Here is a 19,861-nt window from a genome sequence, read left to right as displayed (position 1 = left end):
CTCCCTCTAACGTCTCTAAATATGAAGAGGTCTCTCTATTCTGTGGGTTCCTACAGACCCCCCTGCCCTCTACACACAACACAGATACAATTGTGGGCATCATCAAAGGACTCAAAATGCCCCTGAATAAGTCTGCTGAGCCAGCATTCACAGCCTCTTCTGTCCATACCCGAAAGAGGACTCAGACAAGCAAGGGAACAAACAGCCCCCTTTCCAGATTAGCTTCTGGGGACAGAGCCAGTTGAGACCAGCCTCAGAGGACAGTCTCCAAAGCGGGTCACTTCCAAGCTGACTCTGGGGCTAGGGTTCCTAGGAAGGGTTTACTTAGCCAATCTCCAGAGTTGCTGGTGGGGAGGAGAGCGGCGGCGGAGGAAAGCTGATAGGATGTATTGTCCAGCAAACTTCCAGCCTGCAGCTCCCTCAGTTTCCCAGAAGGGCTCAGGAAGCAGTCAGGACCTGCACACCTCCCAGCCGTCCACTAGGAGGGCTGGATGGGAGCTGCTCTCAGGCGCCACTTCTCTGATGCTGGCAGTTCTGCTCAGCATCCCAGTGGGGACAGTGTGAAACCTGGGTGGCAGTGGGGTCTGTGGAGCACCCTGGAATATGGAAGGTCAGAGGGCACCAAAGAGAAAGAGCTGCAGTGAGTTCTTAGGAGAGAGCAGATTTTACACAGTAATTACTGTCAGGGGGCAATGTGACAGGATTTAAATATGCTAATTGGATTTTTTAAAATTCTAGAACCAGGCAGCATTTCATTTTATAAAATAGTTCCAATGAACCAACAGAGGGTGACTTCCCAGACAGAAAAGGGCCAAAAGAAAGCGACCTCCCTTGCAATTACAGACAGGGATATGGGAAAGCATGAGAAACCCTGGCTCCCCCAGATGCCTTCAGGTGCCTTTGTTGTTTTGGGGGGACTGAGGCAGAGGGGACCCCATCACCCTGCTTGGCAGTGTGGCTGCTCTCTAATCTTGATTCCTTAGTGGGTCAGAGAAACTGTGTTAGCGCCTTGTCTGGATGCTGGGACAAAATGTTTGACAATGACAGCATGAGAGGAAGGGGTTACATGGGCTCACAGTTCCAGGGGACACAGTTGGGCATGACCAGAAAGGCCTGGCAGCATAATGGCGTTCACAGTGTGTCCACGGTCAGGAAGCAGGGAGAGAGGAGGGCTGCTGCTCAGTGCACTGTCTCCTTTTATTTAGCCCAGAAGCCCAGCCTATAGGATGGCACCACCCATATTTGGGGTGGCTCTTTACACAGGGATAAACCTAATTGAGATAATCTCTCACAGACATGCCCATAGGTTTGTTTCCATGGTGACTCCAGATCCAGTCAAGCTGCCAAGATCATTCCTGTGCCATGGGACTTCAGCATGCTAAGTCCATTGATCCATTGAGGCAGAACAAAACCAGTGGCTTCCTGGCTCTTTGATTCAGTATTACTGACCAAAGGGAGGAAGTGAGTCCTTTGACAGGATAAGTGGGGCTCTAGAGGGAGAGAGCAGGGACTGCAGTGACAAATGTGACCAGGCCACCTGTGTTTGCTGGTGCCACGGAGCTGAGGTTCTGTTCTTGTTGGTTCTATGACAAAGGAGTGGCTCTGAGGTTTGAGAATGGCCTGCTGAGCCGCAGCTGGTGCTCACCCAGCTGAGGGGGCGGAGGGAGGGAAATCCACCAGGAGCCCTTGTCAGTGGGAAAGACGTCAGGGGCCTGTGCCTGGTGTTGGCCAGAGCAAGAGGCTGATCCCCCAGCAGCTCGCGGATCTGTCCCTGGCTGGGTAATAGGAGCTGAGCTTGCTGGGAGACACACCCTTATTCTGCTAGAGGCCATGCCACAGTCTCACTTGCCTAAGTGCAGATAAAGGTGGTTCTGTGTCTTGCTGTTCCCCAGCTGTCCCAGTCAGAGATGTAGGATCCATGTTCCAGGGCACTGAAGCCTGCTCTTTTCATCACACACACTGTGGACATACGCGTTATCACCTAAGCTGCTAAACAGACACGTGTTTGCACAGACCAGTGCATAGCAGCATGGGTGTACAATTATACAGATATCTGTACACATCTGGACATTTACATAGAGAGAAGCATTGCTGACCTACACCCAAGTATAAGTGTACAAGGAAGGACAGCTCTGTTGGTGTGTACTTACATGGTCACATAGGGTTTCATGTTCAGAAGGGCCCAAGCCAGGCTTCATATAACTGAGTTTATTATTGTGTGTATGAGGACAGGTATGCATGTATCACGGCACACACAACATGCCACACCTGTGGAAGTCAGGGTACAACTCTTGGGAGTGAATGCTCTCCTACCATGAGTCTTGAAACTCAGGTTGTCAGACCTGCATGGTGAGTGTTTTGCATACCAAGCCATCTCACCAGCCCGACCTTTCCTTTTTAGTCAAGTGCAGTGGTTAGAAGGGCGGTTTAGTACATGGAGTTCTATCTTTAACTGACTGCGTGCAATCAGGGTGAGAGAAAGCACCGCCTTCATACCTGCCCACACTAGGCTTAATGCTCAGGTTTTGCAGTTCTTGGCAATGTTTGAACTAGAGGTCCGCATTCCCATTCGGCGCCAAGCTTGGCACAGATGCACCCACAGCCGACTCAACTCATTCTGCGTCGCTCTTTCTTGTCTTGATTACCAGTCCTGATTACCAGTCCGAGCCTTCAAACTCCAATTGCATGCAGCTGGTGGTGCTAACTCCGCAGAGTTGAAGTAATTCAGGGTGCCGTCCTCTAGGTGGCAGCACCACTCCGCTCAAACCTTGGTGGGCTGCAGTGGGGTGGAAACTGGCTTCTCAGTAATGGGGATGCAGTGTCCCGGAACCCACTCTTTTCCTGAAAGTTCGAGATTTCCCAAAGCAACCGTTCTTGAGAAGAATATCCGATCCATTCAGCTACCAATATTTTGTCTCCCCGCCCCCCGCCCCCCTCTACCCCAAGATAAGGTTTCTCTGTGTAACAGTTCTGCCCTTCCTGGAACTAACTGTAGACCACCAGGTTGGCCTCAAACTCACAGAAATTGACCTGCTTCTGCCTCCCGAGTGCTGGGATCACAGGTGTGCTTAATAACTTTCTTTTAAAAATCTGATTACAAGCCAGGAATAGTGGCTTGTAATCTTTGACCTTAGCACTTGGGAGGCGCACAGGCCAATCTCTGTGAGTTCAAGACCAGTCTGGTCTACTGCATAGTGAGTTCCAGGACAGCCAGGGCTGTATAGTGAGACTCCGTTTCAAAAAAACAAATAAATAAAAATCTAATTACAAACAGCACATTTTATTGTAGAAAACAGAACACACACAGTTGTAAAAACCATCTTAACTTAAAACATTTGCTTTTTTGTTTTGTTTTGTTTTGTTTTTTGTTTTTCAAGACAGGGTTTCTCTGTAGCTTTGGTGCCTGTCCTGGAACTAGCTCTTGTAGACCAGGCTGGCCTCGAACTCCCAGAGATCCGCCTGCCTCTGCCTCCCGAGTGCTGGGATTAAAGGCGTGCGCCACCACCGCCCGGCTAAAACATTTGCTTTTATGTATGTGTATCTGTGTATATATATGTGCGTGAGTGTGGGTTTGTGCATGTGAATGCTGGCGCCTCTGGAGGTCAAAAGAAGGTCAGACCTTTGGAGCTGGAGTTACAGGCAGTTGTCTGTCACTGGATGTGGTTGTGGGAGCTAAACGTGGGTCCCCTTCAAGAGCAGGAAGCACTCTTAACCCCCACACCATCTCTCTGGGCCCACACGTGGTTTTAAAAATGCCTTTAGCATTCTCTTTCCTATCTTATTTTCACCACACCTTTGGTTTTTGGTGGACATCTTCCCTACACCAGAGTTCAAGTTCAAAACCAGGAGAAGGGCCCAAGTCCTTGAAGTCACTTATAATCCTCTCCACTCCCCAAGCATGGAAGGATGCAGTCTGTCGAGATGTCCACAGGGAAGCAGTTGTAAGACAGACCATTCCGTTCTGAGGCCTCCTCCAGGTGGCAGAGGTTTTCCCACACCCGTTTCCTTAGAGACCTGGCTCATTCCTCAGTGAGGTTGCTCTTGAGCCAGACTTAGCAGGCAGGAGAGAAGATGCAGCCATTGTGCTCAGAAGGCACCTGCAGCTGGTGGGTGGGCACAGGTGGGATCCCTCATCAATCTCTGGGGATGTTGAGAACCATCTTTGTCCTTAGTGGACGGATGGTGTCAACATGGCAGGACTGGGAATATCTAGAAAACTTGATTTCAGGTGTGTCTGAGGAGACTGTCTTGTCAGTGGGTTGAGTAGGGGATGACACACCTTGGTGGGCAGTCACAATCCAATGTTCACAGTAGCTCTCAATACCTTCTAAAGCAGACCCTCTAGGGAAACAAGCAAGAATGATCTCCAGGTACCAAGCAATTGGTTCAAAAATACCTTGCATTAAGAGGGAACATAAATATTTGTAACACATCACACAATGGCGTGGGGGGGGGGTTAGAGGAGAGGACATTCCGGGCCCCTAAGTACATTGTTAAGAAGACAGATTTCATAGGCCAGGATATTTGGTTTTCGAGACACTACAGTTGTTCGTGTATCACCCCACTGACGCTGATGATAGTGGTCTGAAGACAGCAGTTCCAGGTTCCCTAGTGTTTCCGTTCTGACAATGCGAGACTGGGAATCTAAAAGGTGCAGTAGTGGGAGGAGGAATGAACTAGTAGAGAACAGATCCTGCCTATTGTGTGCCAGCCGTGTGACACAGTAGTGGGGGGCATGGGCTGCATGGATCCGAGTCCAAAGAATGTGAAATGCCAAGTGCGCACCCCCAAGTCAACCTCTGTCACCGGGAGGCAGTGATGTATGGATTTAATCTTGTCAGATATGTTACTGTTTCCATGTCTGAGGATTTACAGCCTCCCAGAGCAGACTGTTGCTAAAACCCATGGTGGCATCAGAGCATGTCCTTGGCAGGTGTGAGGAGGTCGCAAAGTCTCAACCCTGTCAGCATCAGCAGGGATTGCTGCCCTTACAAAGGAGACCGGAAGAGGTCCCCCGACCCTTTCTGCCACAAGAGGAAGCAGTGAGAAGGGCCTGCCTGTGAGGAAGTGGCTTTAAGCCAGGAATCGAATCTCACATATCTCTTCTTTATTTCTGCAGGTAGGATCTTGCTCTGTAGTCCAGGCTTACATGAAACTCATTATGTAGCTCTGATTGGTCTTGAAGTCACTATGTAGCACAGGCTAGCCTCAAACTCTTGACAAGTCTCTTGTCTCAGCCTCCTGAGTACTGAGATTGCAGTACTGGCTGCCACATCTGGCTCCAATGTCTATTTATTTGTTGTTTTATTTTATTATTCTTATTTTTATTTTTATTATTTTGAAACAGGGTTTTTTTTTTCTCTGTGTAGCTCTGGAGCCTGTCCTGAAACTTGCTCTGTAGCCCAGGCTGGCCTTGAACTCACAGTGATTTGCCTGCCTTTGCCTCTCGAGCACTGGGATTAAAGGGGTGTGCCACCACCACCCAGCTTCCAATGGCCTCTTATTGTGGATTTCCCTGTCGCCGGATTCACAATAGACAACTCTACTGCTTCTCAATTTTTTTTTAATTTAATTTTTGGTTACAGCAGCTCAAAGGGACTGAGATAACTCTCATACAAGCTGCTGGTGTTGGGGAGGTCAGGAGGGACCATGGGTGCTTTATGGATCTAAATTTTGCAGTGAACACAAAACCACTATAAAACATAAAGTCCACTTAAAAAGTATTATAAGGCTATTATATCTTGTGCCTTTCCCAATTCTGGATATCCATATTTTATCCCCTAATATTTACCAGTCTTGCAAATAAAAACTGTGTCCAATTTTAATTCTCATAAAGCTGGTTACTAGTGAGGGTAAACTTTTGATCGATATTTTTATTTTTCTATGGGTCCTTACTGATTTATGATGACTCTTTCATTATGATGGCCATTCAGCATTTCTCTACCATCTTTAGCCCATGTCTGCTGGGCTTCCTAGCCCTCAACCCTCTGACCAGTAACCCAGTGAAGTCACCATCATCTCACCCCACCTGTTTCCTACAACCCCATGTCCCACGTCTTGTCCCCATGTTCTTAGAGATGTGGCCTACCAGAACCTCTGCCTCCTGGCCCTGCCTGGTCTCTGCCTGGTTTCACACCTGTACAAACCACCTGGGCCAGCTCCCGCCCTGACTTCCCCACCTCAGTACAAAAACAGGCTTGACAGAGGTGGTGACTCAGGAGTCACTTGAGCGGGTCTGTTAAGAATCAACTGACTTTCGTTCTCAGCTCTTCCCATGGACAGTTCAGTCGGTCTTAGCTTTCCATGCTTGTAGACAGAGAGCGAGCGTGAGACCCCCAGTGAAATGGAGTTCCAGGTGACTTGGAAGTGCCAGCATGTCTTTGATCCTTTACGCTCACGTTCAACCCTCTTCCCGTAGAGATTTTCTCAGAAGCTTGTCTTCTTCTTACCCTGTGGGCTATAGCCAGATCTCTCCTCGTTATCCTGTCCCCACGCCACCCTATGCTTGATGGAACTGTCACTGCATTAACTGCCATGTCTCAAAAACTGAATGTCCCGCCCTATGGAAGTGTCTTCTTGACAATACACTAGGGGTCCAAAGTATCCTTTCCCCTAACCTTCCAACACACACACACACACAAAATACACACATACACACAAAATACACACATACACAAACACAAAATACACACACACAAAATACACACATACACAAACACAAAATACACACACAAAATACACACATACACAAACACAAAATACACACACACAAAATACACACATACACAAACACACACATACACACAAAATACACACATACACAAACACAAAATACACAAACACAAAATACCTTTGTGTGGTATGCTACAAATATTTTATTACAATGTTCTTTCTTAATGCAAAATATTTTTGAGTCAATGTCCTAATACACGGAAGCCGTTCTTGTTGTTTCCCTGGACGTTCTGCTTTAGAAGGTATTGAAAGCTACTGGGAACACTGCCACTGAAACACATTCAATGTTAGTGGTTTTCTTTGCTGCAATGAACAGGGACCAAGGAACACTTGCTCTGCTTGCCATGGGTCAAAATCAAACATGCAGAGCCATGGCTGCCATCTAGGGAGTGAGGCCACAAGATAAGATGCTGAGACAGACCAGGTCCACCTGAGGACTTGATGGGTCACGGAAGGGCCTTTCAGATTCGGGGATGGAGAGCAGGTGGGTGAAGAAGTGACACAATGTGCCCTGGCTCCAGGTCCTCAGGACATACAAAGACAGACCTCTGCAGTGTAAATGTGGGTTCTAGAAGACACAAAACCTCCCGTGCAAGGCTTGAGTCACAGAAGGAACCAGAAAGAATATAAACAAAGGCACATGCACGTTTGCTGCAAAGGTTGCTGCAAATATGGCCCCAAAGAGGGGTTTAGCACGGCAGTCTGTGTCACAGCAATGCTTAGGGCATCACTGTGCCTCCTGCACAAAACTAGGAGAGAACACAATTATCAGAGATGAGTCCGTCCAACAAAAGGCCATGTGGAGAGGGCTGTACAGTCTCATCTGAAAAAGATGTCACTATGAGGGACAAAATCGTTCATGGACTCAGCTCCTCTGCAGCAACAACAAAAACAGCCAATACTCAAGACATAGACAAGAGCTATGTGCGAACAGACCTGGAGCAAATAATGCAAGTGAGAACGGAATGATGTAATGCCGTTGTGCCCCGAGGGTCAACAAGCTAGCAACTTCCAGTACCACAATCCCACAGCATGGCCACGTCTGTGGTCAGTGAGAGTCGCAGGTAGCAGGTATGCAAGCATTCCAGAGGGAGAGCAGCCCGGATGTCCAGACTAAGTCTTTGGATGTGCTGTCCTGTGTGATCACCATGTTCTTGATCTTCGAGGGATCCATACCCTGGCTTTCCTGCAGTTGGCACCAGGAGTTCTCAATGCTCATCCTTCTGCACTGCTTTTCATTGCTCCATGCTGGCCAGCTAGGCAGCACTGTCCACAGCAGTGACTTCTCTACATAACAGGGGTTCCCAGTCCCCTCTGAAAGAACCTCAGGGCTCCGCAGGAGCCTCCGATTGTCATAGAGAACCACACCAATTCTTGGAGTGACATGAGCCCGCCTGTTTTCCATGTCTGACCCCCAAGGTATCCACTTGAGCCTCCCACCTCCTGCTCTGAGCCCAGGGCTGAGAGCAGAGAAGACTGTGCATCTCGTGGAGGAAGCCTCTGGGGTTCTTTGGAGATGTCAGGCTGAGGAGCAGGGCTGCTGGTGAGATTGGGCCGGCATGGACTCAGCATACCTTCCCAGGCTGGCTGCTGTCCCAAGGGGGCAGTGACAGGTAGTCCTGATGCTTCAGGGACTTGAAAAACTGAATGGCTGGCACCTGGGGCATGGGCTGGCAGGAAGGCTTTTTGACAGACAGATTCTGGTCTAGGTCCACCATCTCTGGACACAGGCCTGGAGAAGGTGGTTTGCTATGTGGTGAGAGGGAACCCGGCGCCAGGCCAGGGAGAAAGCAGTAGTCACCCACCTGCTGAAGAACAAGGAGGCCTTCGTGGTGTGGGGATGTTGGGGTTACCTCCTCTCTGTGCTCTCCTGGGCTGACTGCAGTGCTGCTTGGCACAGGAGGGACAGGATTTCCCAGAGGGATCTTGGGGGGCTGACTTATGCTTGGAGGGAGCTCCACATAGTCATCAAATTCTGGGGGTGGAAGAGCTGGGATTCCAGGAGGAACCCCAGGCAGCGTGAGACAGAGACTAGGACCCTGAGCTGAGGGCAACCCTAGAGAGGGGCCCAGAGAGGTAGACGGGGGCCCTGTGGGCAGGGTGAGCACCAGATCTGCAGGAGTGACATAACCAGAGGCCACCACGGGGTCCTCAGTGCCTCCAGAGTTTAAGGACAGAGTCATTGCATTGTCCTTTGGCTCCTGTTCCTCCACCCTCAGGTCGAGTGAAGGGCCATCCCTCTGTTCCATGGATGGGCTCTCTGTGGTCTTCAGACTAGACTCACGCTCGGCATCCACAGCCTGGCCCATGCCCATCGCCTGGGACAGTGGTACCAGCTGTACTTGTCCCCCGGGAGGCAGGCACAGGTACTCTAGGGAGTGTGGCAGTTCTGGCTTCATGCTGCCACTCATCTCTGGGGGCACCAGTTGGCCTTGGAGATTAGTCAGGGAGTGAGTTTTAGGAGGCCCCAGGTAGGGACCATTTAAGTCAAAGTTGGGTTTCTGGCTCTCAGGTTTGCCAAAATGGGTTGGTGGGTCTCGCTGGCCATCGGAAAGCTGTTCCGTGGGTTCTGATGAGGTGACTGGAGTTGGGTCAGGCCCAGACGGTAAATCTTGAACAATTTTAGGAACCTCTATGGTGAGAGGTGACACTTCATTGTCCACCGTATGTGAATATGACATCCTGTGGGGACAGTGAGGGTAGAGACCAGGAACCTAGAACATCGTGTATACCCAGCCAGGCGTCCTTTTCAGAAGTCCTGACCCCTTCAGACCTCACAGTACGCACAAAAGAATGGTGGCGGTGAGACCCAGCAAATAACATGGGCCTGTGTTAGTGTTCAAAGGATCATGTACCCAGGGTTCAGTTCACATCCCTACTCTAGGCTTTGCTCTTAGCTTCTGCTCCTCACGGCCCACTGTGTTCAGGGTAGGGCTTATATCTTCTTGGGTACCATGGATGCCTTACATCCTTCTACCCACAGGGCCACTGATTCACCCCAACAGGAGGGCTTTAGCCTCACTGCACAAGTTGAACCCCTCAGGTATGCACTCTTTGCCACCCACGAGGCCACTGCAGGGCATGGCTTATATAGCCATCCTGGCAGGGAGAGGATTCCCACTTAACGATGTCGCCTCTGGTCCCTCTCTCTCATCCTAACCTGGGAATGAGGATGATCTTCCTCATGTCTACCTGGAGTGGCACTTGCTACAGTGGGTGTCAACCCCTACATTCACTTCAGAGACCCACAGGCTATGCTGATGTGCACAGTGGAGGACTATCCTCCCACAGGCTACCCAGGGTCTGAATGAACCACTCACCCCTGTAGCTCAGCGAAAAAGTTTCTCTGTGGCCCCTGGGGGGTAAGGTTCTTGGTGGCAAAGGCTGCTGTGCTTCTAGGAGACCAGAGTCCTTTTCCTCCATCCTAGAAGGGGAACAACATTTGTGCCTGTGAATGTGGCACCTCAGGAAGGAGGGGACAGTGGAGCATTGCATGTGTGTATGATGTCTTCCATGAGCTCCAGACATGGAAAGAATGTCCCCATGGTGAGGCTCAGCTCAGGCCTCTGACAGCAAGAAAGCGAGGCATCCAGGGGATGGTCACTTCCCTCAGATGTCAAGCTCATGAAGGGAGCAGGTCATACTGTTCACCACAGCTTCATCTTCCATGGTTCTTCTGCACATGGCCATTGTGTCATGAGATGCTGGCAGCCATGCCTTTCCATTTTTTAGACCCCTATCTCGGTGACCCGAAGGCACCCTTGATGCAGTTGGCTCTTCACCAGCTCAGAAACATCTATGTTAGGCTCAAGTCCCTTCCTGGAAGCCCTCAGTTCCATCCCTATCCCCAGGAGCAGCTCCTCCTGAGCTTCCTCTGCAAGGGAATGCTCTCGGTTCTGTCTGTGGCACCAAACAGTGCTAGGTAATCTGTGGACTCCTTTCCTTAGAGTACCCAAGGAGTTCAGAGATCTCCTGCTAGCCCCGCCTCCTGGATCTCCCACTCTTCTCCACTGTGACAGCATTGGGACAGGGACCAGCAGCATCTCTGTCTTCCTACCTGGAACAGCAGGCTCTTGCTGGGGTTGGGGATTTTCTCCTTCCACTTTCTGTACAGCCTGGAAGACAGCAGGAAGATGTGTCAATGAAGGTTCCAAGGACCTCTGGGTCAACTACTCCTGTGCCCAGGTATAGAGGGAAAACTGAAGCCAGGTGATGAGTGACAGTGAGGGAATTATAGTGTGCCAGGCTGTGTCATCGCTGTGACTCTGGGGCCCAGCGCCCACTTGCCACTGTCCACAGACTGCCCTTACCTGCATCCATAGGCACAGCCAAAGCGGAGGGCCAGGATCAGGATCAGGATGAGGACGATCAGGATGAGGACGATCCCCCATGTGGGCATCACTTGTTCAATGAGAAGGAGAAGGAGCATTAGGTGGGAGGTACAGGGTGCAGGCTGAGGGAGGAGCTAGGGTTCCAAGGCCCTCTGTGAGGAAGGCTGGATACTTCGGGAAGAATCCTTGGGTCTGAACTCAGTATTCAATGTGGGAAAGTTCTGCCCTCAGCAGCAGCAGAAGTACCCAGAGGGGACTGACTGAGCCTGGCAACTGGGGAGACTTTCTTAAGGAGGCAGCTCAGAGCATGACCTCCAGATCAGGGAGCTTCAGAGGAGATGGAAAGTGGGCCAGAAAGGGGTCCCTTCTGTCAGGACACTAGCCTTCTTGACCTGGGCTCTGTAAGTCTCTCCTGTCTATCTCCTGGGTCCATGACTCCAATCCTCCTCCTGCTTAACTGGCAGTCAGTCCGAGACTCCCCCTTCAACAAGTCCTGCTATGAGGAATGCTTCCTACCACTGCCACTTCCCAGGTCTCTAACTTCCATGGATCTTGCCTTGCACAGGTGGTCGTCATGGGGAGAGTGAGGGTTGAATGCAAATGTCAAGGGAAGGAAATTGGGCAGGACCAATGGTCTCACCAACCTTCCCAAACTAGGCACTCATGTAGGTCTGTGGATAGTATAGCTTTGCTGAATTGGGAACGAGAACTCAGATTGACTAATCATGGCTGCCACAAAGTCTAATGAAACCAAGAGGTCTAAGCCCCAATGGACAGGAAGAAGGACAGTGAGACAGAGCCACTCCTCGCCAAGTCCCCTCTCTCAGTGTACAGTATACCAGCTATCATTTCCCAGGGACAGTCACGGGGGAGGGAGGCCAGGGTAGAATGGGTCTAGAGCCTCCCTTGCCCTGTGCCGTGGGCTGTCCCAGGAGTGTGGTGGCCAAGAGACATACCCCAGTCAGTGGTCCAGGTGCACTCCTCACTCCACTCACTCCAGATCCCATAGTATTCAGGGAGGGGCTTGACCCTCACCCTGGCCAAGTATGAGGTGGAGGGCACCAGCCGCGGCAGAGACATGCTATGGGCATGATCTAGGATCTCTGTCTTGCTGTCCTGCAATGACAGGTATGTTGAAGTTCTAGTCCAGACCAGGACCCCAGTTCAGAGCCTACTGTGACCAGCCACTGTGGGGGCCCCAGGTGCCAACTCTCCTAGCATTGGTAGCCATACCCAGGCTCAAGCCCTGACTCTTTTTACCTCCCAATTTATCTGGTATGCTGCCTTGGCCTAAAATCTGTCTGACCCAGGATTATCTTACTGGTTTCCAGGTCCTAGGCCGTGAGACAGTGTGGTGGTGGTGGTGGAGTTGGTGGTGGAGGTGGTGGTGGTGATTGTGGTGGTGAAGGTGGAGGAGGAGGTGGAGGAGGAGGTGGTGGTGGAGGAGGTGGTGGAGGAGGAGGTGGTGGAGGAGGTGGTGGAGGAGGAGGTGGTGGAGGAGGAGGTGGTGGAGGAGGTGGTGGTGGAGGAGGTGGTGGTGGAGGAGGTGGAGGAGGAGGTGGTGAGGAGGAGGTGGTGGAGGAGGAGGTGGTGGAGGAGGTGGTGGAGGAGGAGGTGGTGGAGGAGGTGGTGGTGGTGGAGGAGGAGGTGGTGGAGGAGGTGGTGGAGGAGGAGGTGGTGGAGGAGGAGGTGGTGGAGGAGGTGGTGGAGGAGGAGGTGGTGGAGGAGGTGGTGGAGGAGGTGGTGGAGGAGGAGGTGGAGGAGGAGGTGGTGGAGGAGGTGGTGGTGGAGGAGGTGGTGGAGGAGGAGGTGGTGGTGGAGGAGGCGGTGGAGGAGGAGGTGGTGGAGGAGGTGCAGTGGAGGAGGAGGTGGTGGAGGTGGTGGTGGAGGAGGAGGTGGTGGAGGTGGTGGTGGAGGAGGGGGTGGTGGAGGAGGAGGTGGTGGAGGAGGTGGTGGTGGAGGAGGTGGTGGTGGAGGAAGTGGTGGAGGTGGTGATGGTGGTGGTGGTGGTGGGGTGGAGGTGGTGGTGGAGGAGGTGGTGGTGGAGGAGGTGGTGGTAGTGGTGGTGAAGGTGGTGGTGGTGGTGGAGGAGGTGTGGTGGAGGTGGTGGAGGAGGTGGTCGTGGAGGAGGTGGTGGTGATGATGGAGTTGGTGGTGGTGGTGGTGATGGTGGTGGTGGTGGTGGTGGTGGTGGTGGTGGTGGAGGTGGTGGTGGAGGAGGTGGTGGTGGAGGAGGTGGGGGTGGTGAAGGTGGTGGGGGGGTGGAGAAGGTGGTGGTGGAGGTGGGTGGGGGTGACCCACTCTTACATCTCAGTTTCCCTGTTCCCTTTCTGAGAAGTCCTTCTTTGGGGTCTGTGGAGCCCCACTCTGCATGTAGTTGCCAGGCTCTGCATATGGCCTGTGTGCTTGGCAGGACCTACTCTAAGCACTAGCTTGGGCCTCAACAGCTACAACATTGGCTGATCTGGTTCCGGGGAGGAAATACACCCAGGCCTAGTGATCATTGAAACCTTTATTCTAGGCACTTCTGCTATCCCGCTCTGTCTCTGCCTCCTCAGCTCAAGAGCAGTGCTGGTCACGGGACCTGTCATGTCACATCTCTGAGCCCGAATCCTTCATCAAGAAATGGGACTCTCGCTTTTTGACAGTGTGGGTACTAAGGTCGTGGTAGACTCCAGGAAATAAAGGTCCCTTTGGTGTCCTCTCTTTCCTTGCTTCCCTGCCCCCCACTACCCCTGGGTCCTGGTCCTTACCTCCCAGCTGTCCAGCTTCTTCTTGTACTGGACCTGGAATTTGTGTTGGATGTGAGAATATAAGAGTTTCTTAGTTTCCCAACGCAGGTTGTAGCTGTCTCCATCCTTGGTCACTTTGAGGCTGGGAGGATGCATCTGGACTGCAGGGGGGATAATTTCAGAGAATGTCAGGGTGTCCTCTCTCCAATCATGTGTTCCCCATAACCAAGCTGGTCCTAGCTGCTCTCTTCCTGGACCTATCTTCCCAATCCCCTGTCATTTTGACTCCTTAGAACTCTGTGGGGTTTGAATGAGAATGCTGCCCTCATAGGCCCATATATCTGGATACTTGGTCTTCAGTTGGTGGAACTCTTTGGGAAGGATTAGGAGGTGTGGCCTTGATGGAGCAGGTGTGTCACTGGGTGGGAGAACTTTGATGTGCACTCTGCCACTAGCTTTTGGTTCAAGATGTGTGTATGGTGGTGCGTGCTTCTAGTTCCAGCACTGGGGACACAGAGGCAGACAGATTTATGTGATTTCGAGGCCAGCCTGGACTACAAAACTAGGTTCTTGATAGCTAGGACTCCACAGAGGAACCCTGTCTTGAAAAATCAACCAACCATCCAAACAAACCAGGTGTGCTGAAGCTGCTGCTCCAGGTTCTGCCCCTGGTGCCAGCTCGCCCTGCTCTGCCATCATGAACTTTGACCTCTGAAACTATTAACCCAAAGGAAACACTCTCTTTTATGTATTGCCTTAGTCATGATGTCATGTCACAACAATAGAAAAGTTTCTAAGATGAACACCCAACATTACTGAAGTGCAATGTCCCTCCCTGGGGGAGTGGCTGAGGTAAGCCACAGTGATGAGGTGGTCCAAAACCTGGTGTTTCTGCTAGTGTTGGGTTACGGGGGGGGGTGGGGTGGGGATCAGCAACCCGTGACTCCCTGTCTAGGTACATGGACTGTTTGAGTTCCTGGGCAACACAGTCACTTTGTGGGAAATTGATTTCTCTGCTTTCCCACTTCCCCTGTGAGGTGCTCTAACTTCCCCCATTTTACACACGGAGAAACTGAGCCCCTGATTGAGTACAGATAAAAACTGAGCAGTAAAGAGCTTGGTCTCCACTGTCCTATGACAGCCACTCCCCTCTGTGGCTTCAGTAACCACAGGAGTTGCCTGAAGGCAGGATGGGCTAGTAAGTCCTTGTTATTCTAAAAGTCCCCCCATACACACACACCAGCTGAATTTGGCCTTCAGATGACCCTCTTCCCACCACACTGAGTCCAATCTGAAAGACCCTTGGTGACAATCCTGCACACTTGGCCAGCAGACCACAAACTGAGACACCACCATGTGTTCAGGCTTTCTCATGTAGCCCTGCTGCACATTCTCAGAGAGCTGGGAAGCTCAAATGAAGTCCCTCAGTCACTCTGGGCGTCTCTCTCCCCATCAGAAGATTCACAACTTGATGACTTCAGAGAAATTTAGCAAAAGTAGTGTGGATGACTATAACACATGGAAGGGCTCTCTTGAGCAAGAGGAATCCTTTTTCCTGGAAGGAAGACACCAAGAGAAACTGCTGGGTGTGAACTCAGGTGGTAAGAGATTGTCTGCCAAAGGTGGCATGCATTACTGGAAGGATGAAAAGCCTTCCTTGTTTCACGGTCTTTACCATGTGCCGGGAAGGTGTGACATGGATCTATAAGAAAGCCATCTGCTGTCACACACTCCTTCCCTGGCACAAAGTAAAACCTAGAGCAGAGTTTGGGAGTGAGAACATTAGTTGGAGGAGAAGGCTGGAAACCTCAGAGGGAGAGGAGAGTTAAGGATGGTGGTCCCAGGGAGGGGCAAGTGTGTGGCTGAGTGAAGGAGACGGGGAGGAAGGAGCAGTTTCAAGTGATACTCTCGAGCAGTGACAAGTGTCATCTCAGAGCAGATGAGGTACAAGTGGGCTGTGGTGTCTCTGGTTCCTCTCTCTCCCCATCTCTCTGTCTCTTTCTGTCTCTGCCTCTCCATTTCTCAGTTGCACAAGCCTATGTGTGGGTATGGGTGCCTATACATAGGTGTGCAGAAGTCATAGAAAGTCGTTCCTGTCTTTTCTCTGTGTGCTATTCCCTTCAGACAGGTTCTCTCACTGACCCTGGATCCATGTTAGTAGCCAAAAAGCCCCAACTATCCTCCCATCTCTTACCAGGTGCATATGAGCACACTCAAACTTTTATGTGGGTGCTGGGATTTGAACTCAGGTCCTCATGCTTGTTCATCAATCACTCTTACCTAATCAGACACATTTCTAACTCCAGAGTATTCATTGTGTCACCGTGACTCACTGGTCTGAAAATCTTTGGAAGTGACAGACACAAAGGTGCCGTAGTCGTCCCTATATTTTTTCGGGATATACAATGGATCCAATAGCCCTGGGAACCCATGCAGAGCATGCAAACTCACTGTGATCAGAACTCTTGATGAACTTCCCTTGTTTCCGCAGTTTAACAGAGACTGCATACTGGCTGTGTGCGCTGGGGTTGGACACGGTTAGATTGCAGAGGTAGCGGGAGCAGAGGCTGTCCTGCAGCTCCTTCACCACCGGGGAGCATTCCTTCTCCCTGGGGAAGCAAAATAGAGCTGAGAGCAGGGTAGAGGAGGGGAGATCAGGCTAAGACCTCAGAGGGATAAGAGGAAGCAGGGCAGCATGGAGAGGCGACACTCACGGAGCAGCCGGACCGGGGCGGTAAAAGAGCCCAAAGGAAACAGAGCTGTCCACCTGGTTCCACACCTCCCAGGAGCAGCTGAGGGACTGGATGCCATCAAAGAAGCACTGCAGGTTCTGAGGCTGGGCCTTGTCCCCTGTGGGAACACATTGCCCCTCAGCCACTGCAGCATCACTCACTCCCTAGGCTGGGACACTAGGTGACTCCTAGGCACCTGGCTGTGGACCTCGGCCTAACTCTGCCCTGGCCTGCCTTCTGTGTGTCCCCAGCCTGGACAGACTCAGATACCTCTGCTCCATTTTGGGAGAGGGGACCAGTCTGAATGTTGAGTGTTAGCATGAACACAGGGACACAGGTGACTCTACGTACAGTCCAGCATTGTTAACACAAGGGCCCATGCTGCTGCTGTTGCTGTCATGACTGTCACTGCCATTATAGGACACAGTTGGGGCCATGAAGCTAAGGGCTTGTGAAATGGAGTGACCAGATAGAGGGCTGGGGACAGGGGGCTGGTGGGAGGTGCCGATGGCAACGTTGGGCAGAAGTTGGAGCCTCGGGTAGACTGTCTCCAGTGTCTGGTCCCCTATGAGGAGTACTTCCCACAGGCCCCATTACCTGGCTGGGAGTTCCATTGCACCCCAGGGCTCCATCTGCTGGGCCTTCCAGACAAGCTTGAGCCTGGGGACAGCCGAGTGCGCACACGGGCCACATAAATATTGCTGGGTAGAAACAGCTTTGACGCCAGGGAGACCCACAAGTCACTGGTGTTGAGTCTGGGAGCATCCTGTGGAGAGGGGAGCTGAAGAAGTAGCCTTCTCGGCCATCCCACCAGACTGGGCACAGATGACACAGGGACCTACCTCCCAGGTGTCCTGAAGCCTCTTGTAAGCCACCTCAAACTCTACATCCTCCTGTGACAGCCAGGGGATCTGGGCATCTCCAAGGGTCCAGTTCCACTTCAGCAGGAAGTGATCCCCAGAGGGGCTGATGCGGATGTCCTTAGGAGGTGGGGGCTGCACTGCAGGGGAGGAAGCAGAGGATTTCTATGGTTGCATGCTGGGCACCTGAGGGCAGCCTGGCCTTCTGGGTACCACTAGGGCCCAGGCTCTGTGCTCACACCATCAGCTGATGGTCACTAGAAAGAGCTTCAGGACCCTTACTCTGCAGCTTCAGGCCTGGGATCTGAAAACTTGGGGATCAGATTTGACAGCAATTGTGCCTTCCAGGGCCTGAACATTCAATTAAACGGGGCCTCCTCCTGCTCTGCTGTGTACTGGGCCTTCATTCCAGCAGAGGGAGCTGAGAGCCACCTCTGCCCCTCTCTCCTGTTACCCACCCTCTCCACAGCTCAGGGGCCTCCTGTTGTCTTTCCCCAGTGTAAGTGTCATCTCCCCTGGTGACTTTCTTGTACTCCTGTCCCCAGACAGAACCCCGTGTCCCTCCCTTCTCTGGCCATTCATTGTAACTCCCATCCCTTCCTTGTCACACTAGGGCAAGTTTGCTTTTTCTTATCCCATTCCCTATTTCAAGGCTTGAGATGCAGCTGCCTGTTCCTCATGTTCTCCCTGCCATTGTTCAACCTTTAGAACTTGATGTTTCTTGTAGACAATGAACGTGGCCAAGTTTTCCAGCCTGCCACACTCTCTCCAGAATCCACCCCCAACTAATCAGCCTTTGCACATGTGCTTTCCTAAGAGTTTATTCTGACTCTGTGTTCCGCCTAAACCAAGGACTCAATGGCAAAGTTCCTTCATTCCCCCTGGGAAGCCCTTCCTGATTGCCTGATCCCTTTGCCTTCATCCCCTGCATATGGCAACTGACTTCTATGAGCTTCCTAACTTCCTCAGGCTGATGCTCTGAGCTCCCAGGAGGAGGGACTCTTTCAGACACCAAGGCACTCACTTACAACAGCTATCAACCTAGCAATGTTTGCGGGCAAAAAGACCCACAGTGTTCCCCACGACCCTGACTTCTCAGGTTTAGAATAACCATACAAACCTCAGATTCTCCTTTAGTCTGAAATGCTGGTGACATGTCTGTTATAGTCCCCAAGAAAACCTCACAGACGATCCTTGGCTCCACCTAAGACCATGCTGCAGCATGGGTCTTGTGGACCCGATGCACATTCTTAGTCCCGAGAGGGTGGTGAGGAGCCTGGCTCTGAATCAGATGCATGGACAATGCATGGCAGTGTGACCTGTCACGGCCATCCCTGCTGCCCAGCACTGGCACTTTGGGGCTTCTGTGGGTCTGGGAGCCTCGGTCATGGAGCAAGGTGTTGCAGCCATGAGGCAAGACAAGGGGACCCGAGTCACCTGAAAGTCCTACAGGAGTCACAGTCATTGTCCCTACAGAGGAGAATTTGAGGGCTTGCTAAGCAGTTGAAGCAGCTAGGACAGGGGGAACCTCAGGCAGAGTGGTCATATCACATCTGTTCTAACCTCAGGTCAGGGTCTCTCAACCTGGGAGACACTCACTCCAACCCTGCTCCAGGAACCTGTCCACTCTTGCACCCTCTGCCCAGGCAGGACCCCCCTGCTCACCATGCTGGGCCAATGGGACGACAAGCTGGATGCCCACATCCCGATCTGGTTGGAATGAGTAGTAGTCTTCATCTGTCATACTGAAGCCTGTGTAGGCGATGACACATCTTCTGGGCACACAACGGTGGGCAGACGGGCACTCTGACCAGACTAGGTCATCACTGAGGCTGCAGGACACTGGATAGTCCCTGTCAGTGAACATTCATTAGCTGTGTCTTCATGCCTGCATTGATCCAAGGTATCTGGTAGTGAACAACACACACACACACAGAGAGAGACAGAGACAGAGACAGAGAGACAGAGACAGAGAGAGACAGAGAAACACAGGCACGGAAACACACGCACAAAACACACCAAAACCTTACAGATTTGTAGTATCTCTCTGGATGTGCAGCACCCAGGACAGCAAAGGACCCAGTCACCTTTACCTCATCATAGTACGTGCATCTAAAACTCAGATCGTGCTGAAACTTATGACTGCTTGCTAACTGTCCCAAAGCCCACCTGAGACCATAGTACCCTCTCCCCATGTCCTTATAGAAAGAAGTCCTACACTTGTGATGTCAAACCAGGGAAGAATCTGACAACTCCTTTCCTGGATCTTTAGTTTGAACAATTGTCTGTCAGTTCTTTCCAGACCTAACAAATTGTCCTTGAGTTTGGACTTTCATGCTGCAGGCTACACAGTCGTGAGTCCTGCCACAAGGAATGTAGGTTTCCCTCTGTGTTTGTTAATAGTGTTCACACAGGAATTTATGAGTGAGGGAAGTGGGGACTTGTTTTGGTGCAGGATTTGAAGGATTTACTGA

The 19,861-nt window shown here is 51.6% G+C and overlaps 1 protein-coding gene across 3 annotated transcripts in view; it reads right to left on the bottom strand.

Moving 5' to 3' along the window:
- Positions 1–6,857: 6,857 nt before the first annotated feature.
- Positions 6,858–19,861, bottom strand: part of Csf2rb (colony stimulating factor 2 receptor subunit beta) — a 38,913-nt gene continuing 25,909 nt past the window's right edge. For all 3 annotated transcript variants that reach the window (XM_041672129.1, XM_041672128.1, XM_041672130.1), the window contains 11 exons: positions 19,053–19,240; positions 17,370–17,527; positions 17,125–17,293; positions 16,510–16,645; positions 16,247–16,404; positions 13,817–13,956; positions 12,020–12,179; positions 11,043–11,133; positions 10,790–10,847; positions 10,053–10,156; positions 6,858–9,414 (listed from right to left, as the gene is read on the bottom strand). In XM_041672129.1, the coding sequence (XP_041528063.1) occupies positions 8,298–9,414; positions 10,053–10,156; positions 10,790–10,847; positions 11,043–11,133; positions 12,020–12,179; positions 13,817–13,956; positions 16,247–16,404; positions 16,510–16,645; positions 17,125–17,293; positions 17,370–17,527; positions 19,053–19,240 (2,479 nt within the window). In that variant the 3' untranslated portion in view covers positions 6,858–8,297. The remainder of the gene's footprint in view (positions 9,415–10,052; positions 10,157–10,789; positions 10,848–11,042; positions 11,134–12,019; positions 12,180–13,816; positions 13,957–16,246; positions 16,405–16,509; positions 16,646–17,124; positions 17,294–17,369; positions 17,528–19,052; positions 19,241–19,861) is intronic.

Source organism: Microtus oregoni, unplaced genomic scaffold, assembly GCF_018167655.1.
Source record: "Microtus oregoni isolate MIOR12 unplaced genomic scaffold, Mior012 000022F_ref0000154, whole genome shotgun sequence".
Classification (NCBI taxonomy): domain Eukaryota; kingdom Metazoa; phylum Chordata; class Mammalia; order Rodentia; family Cricetidae; genus Microtus; species Microtus oregoni.
This window is presented reverse-complemented; position numbering and strand designations above follow the sequence as displayed.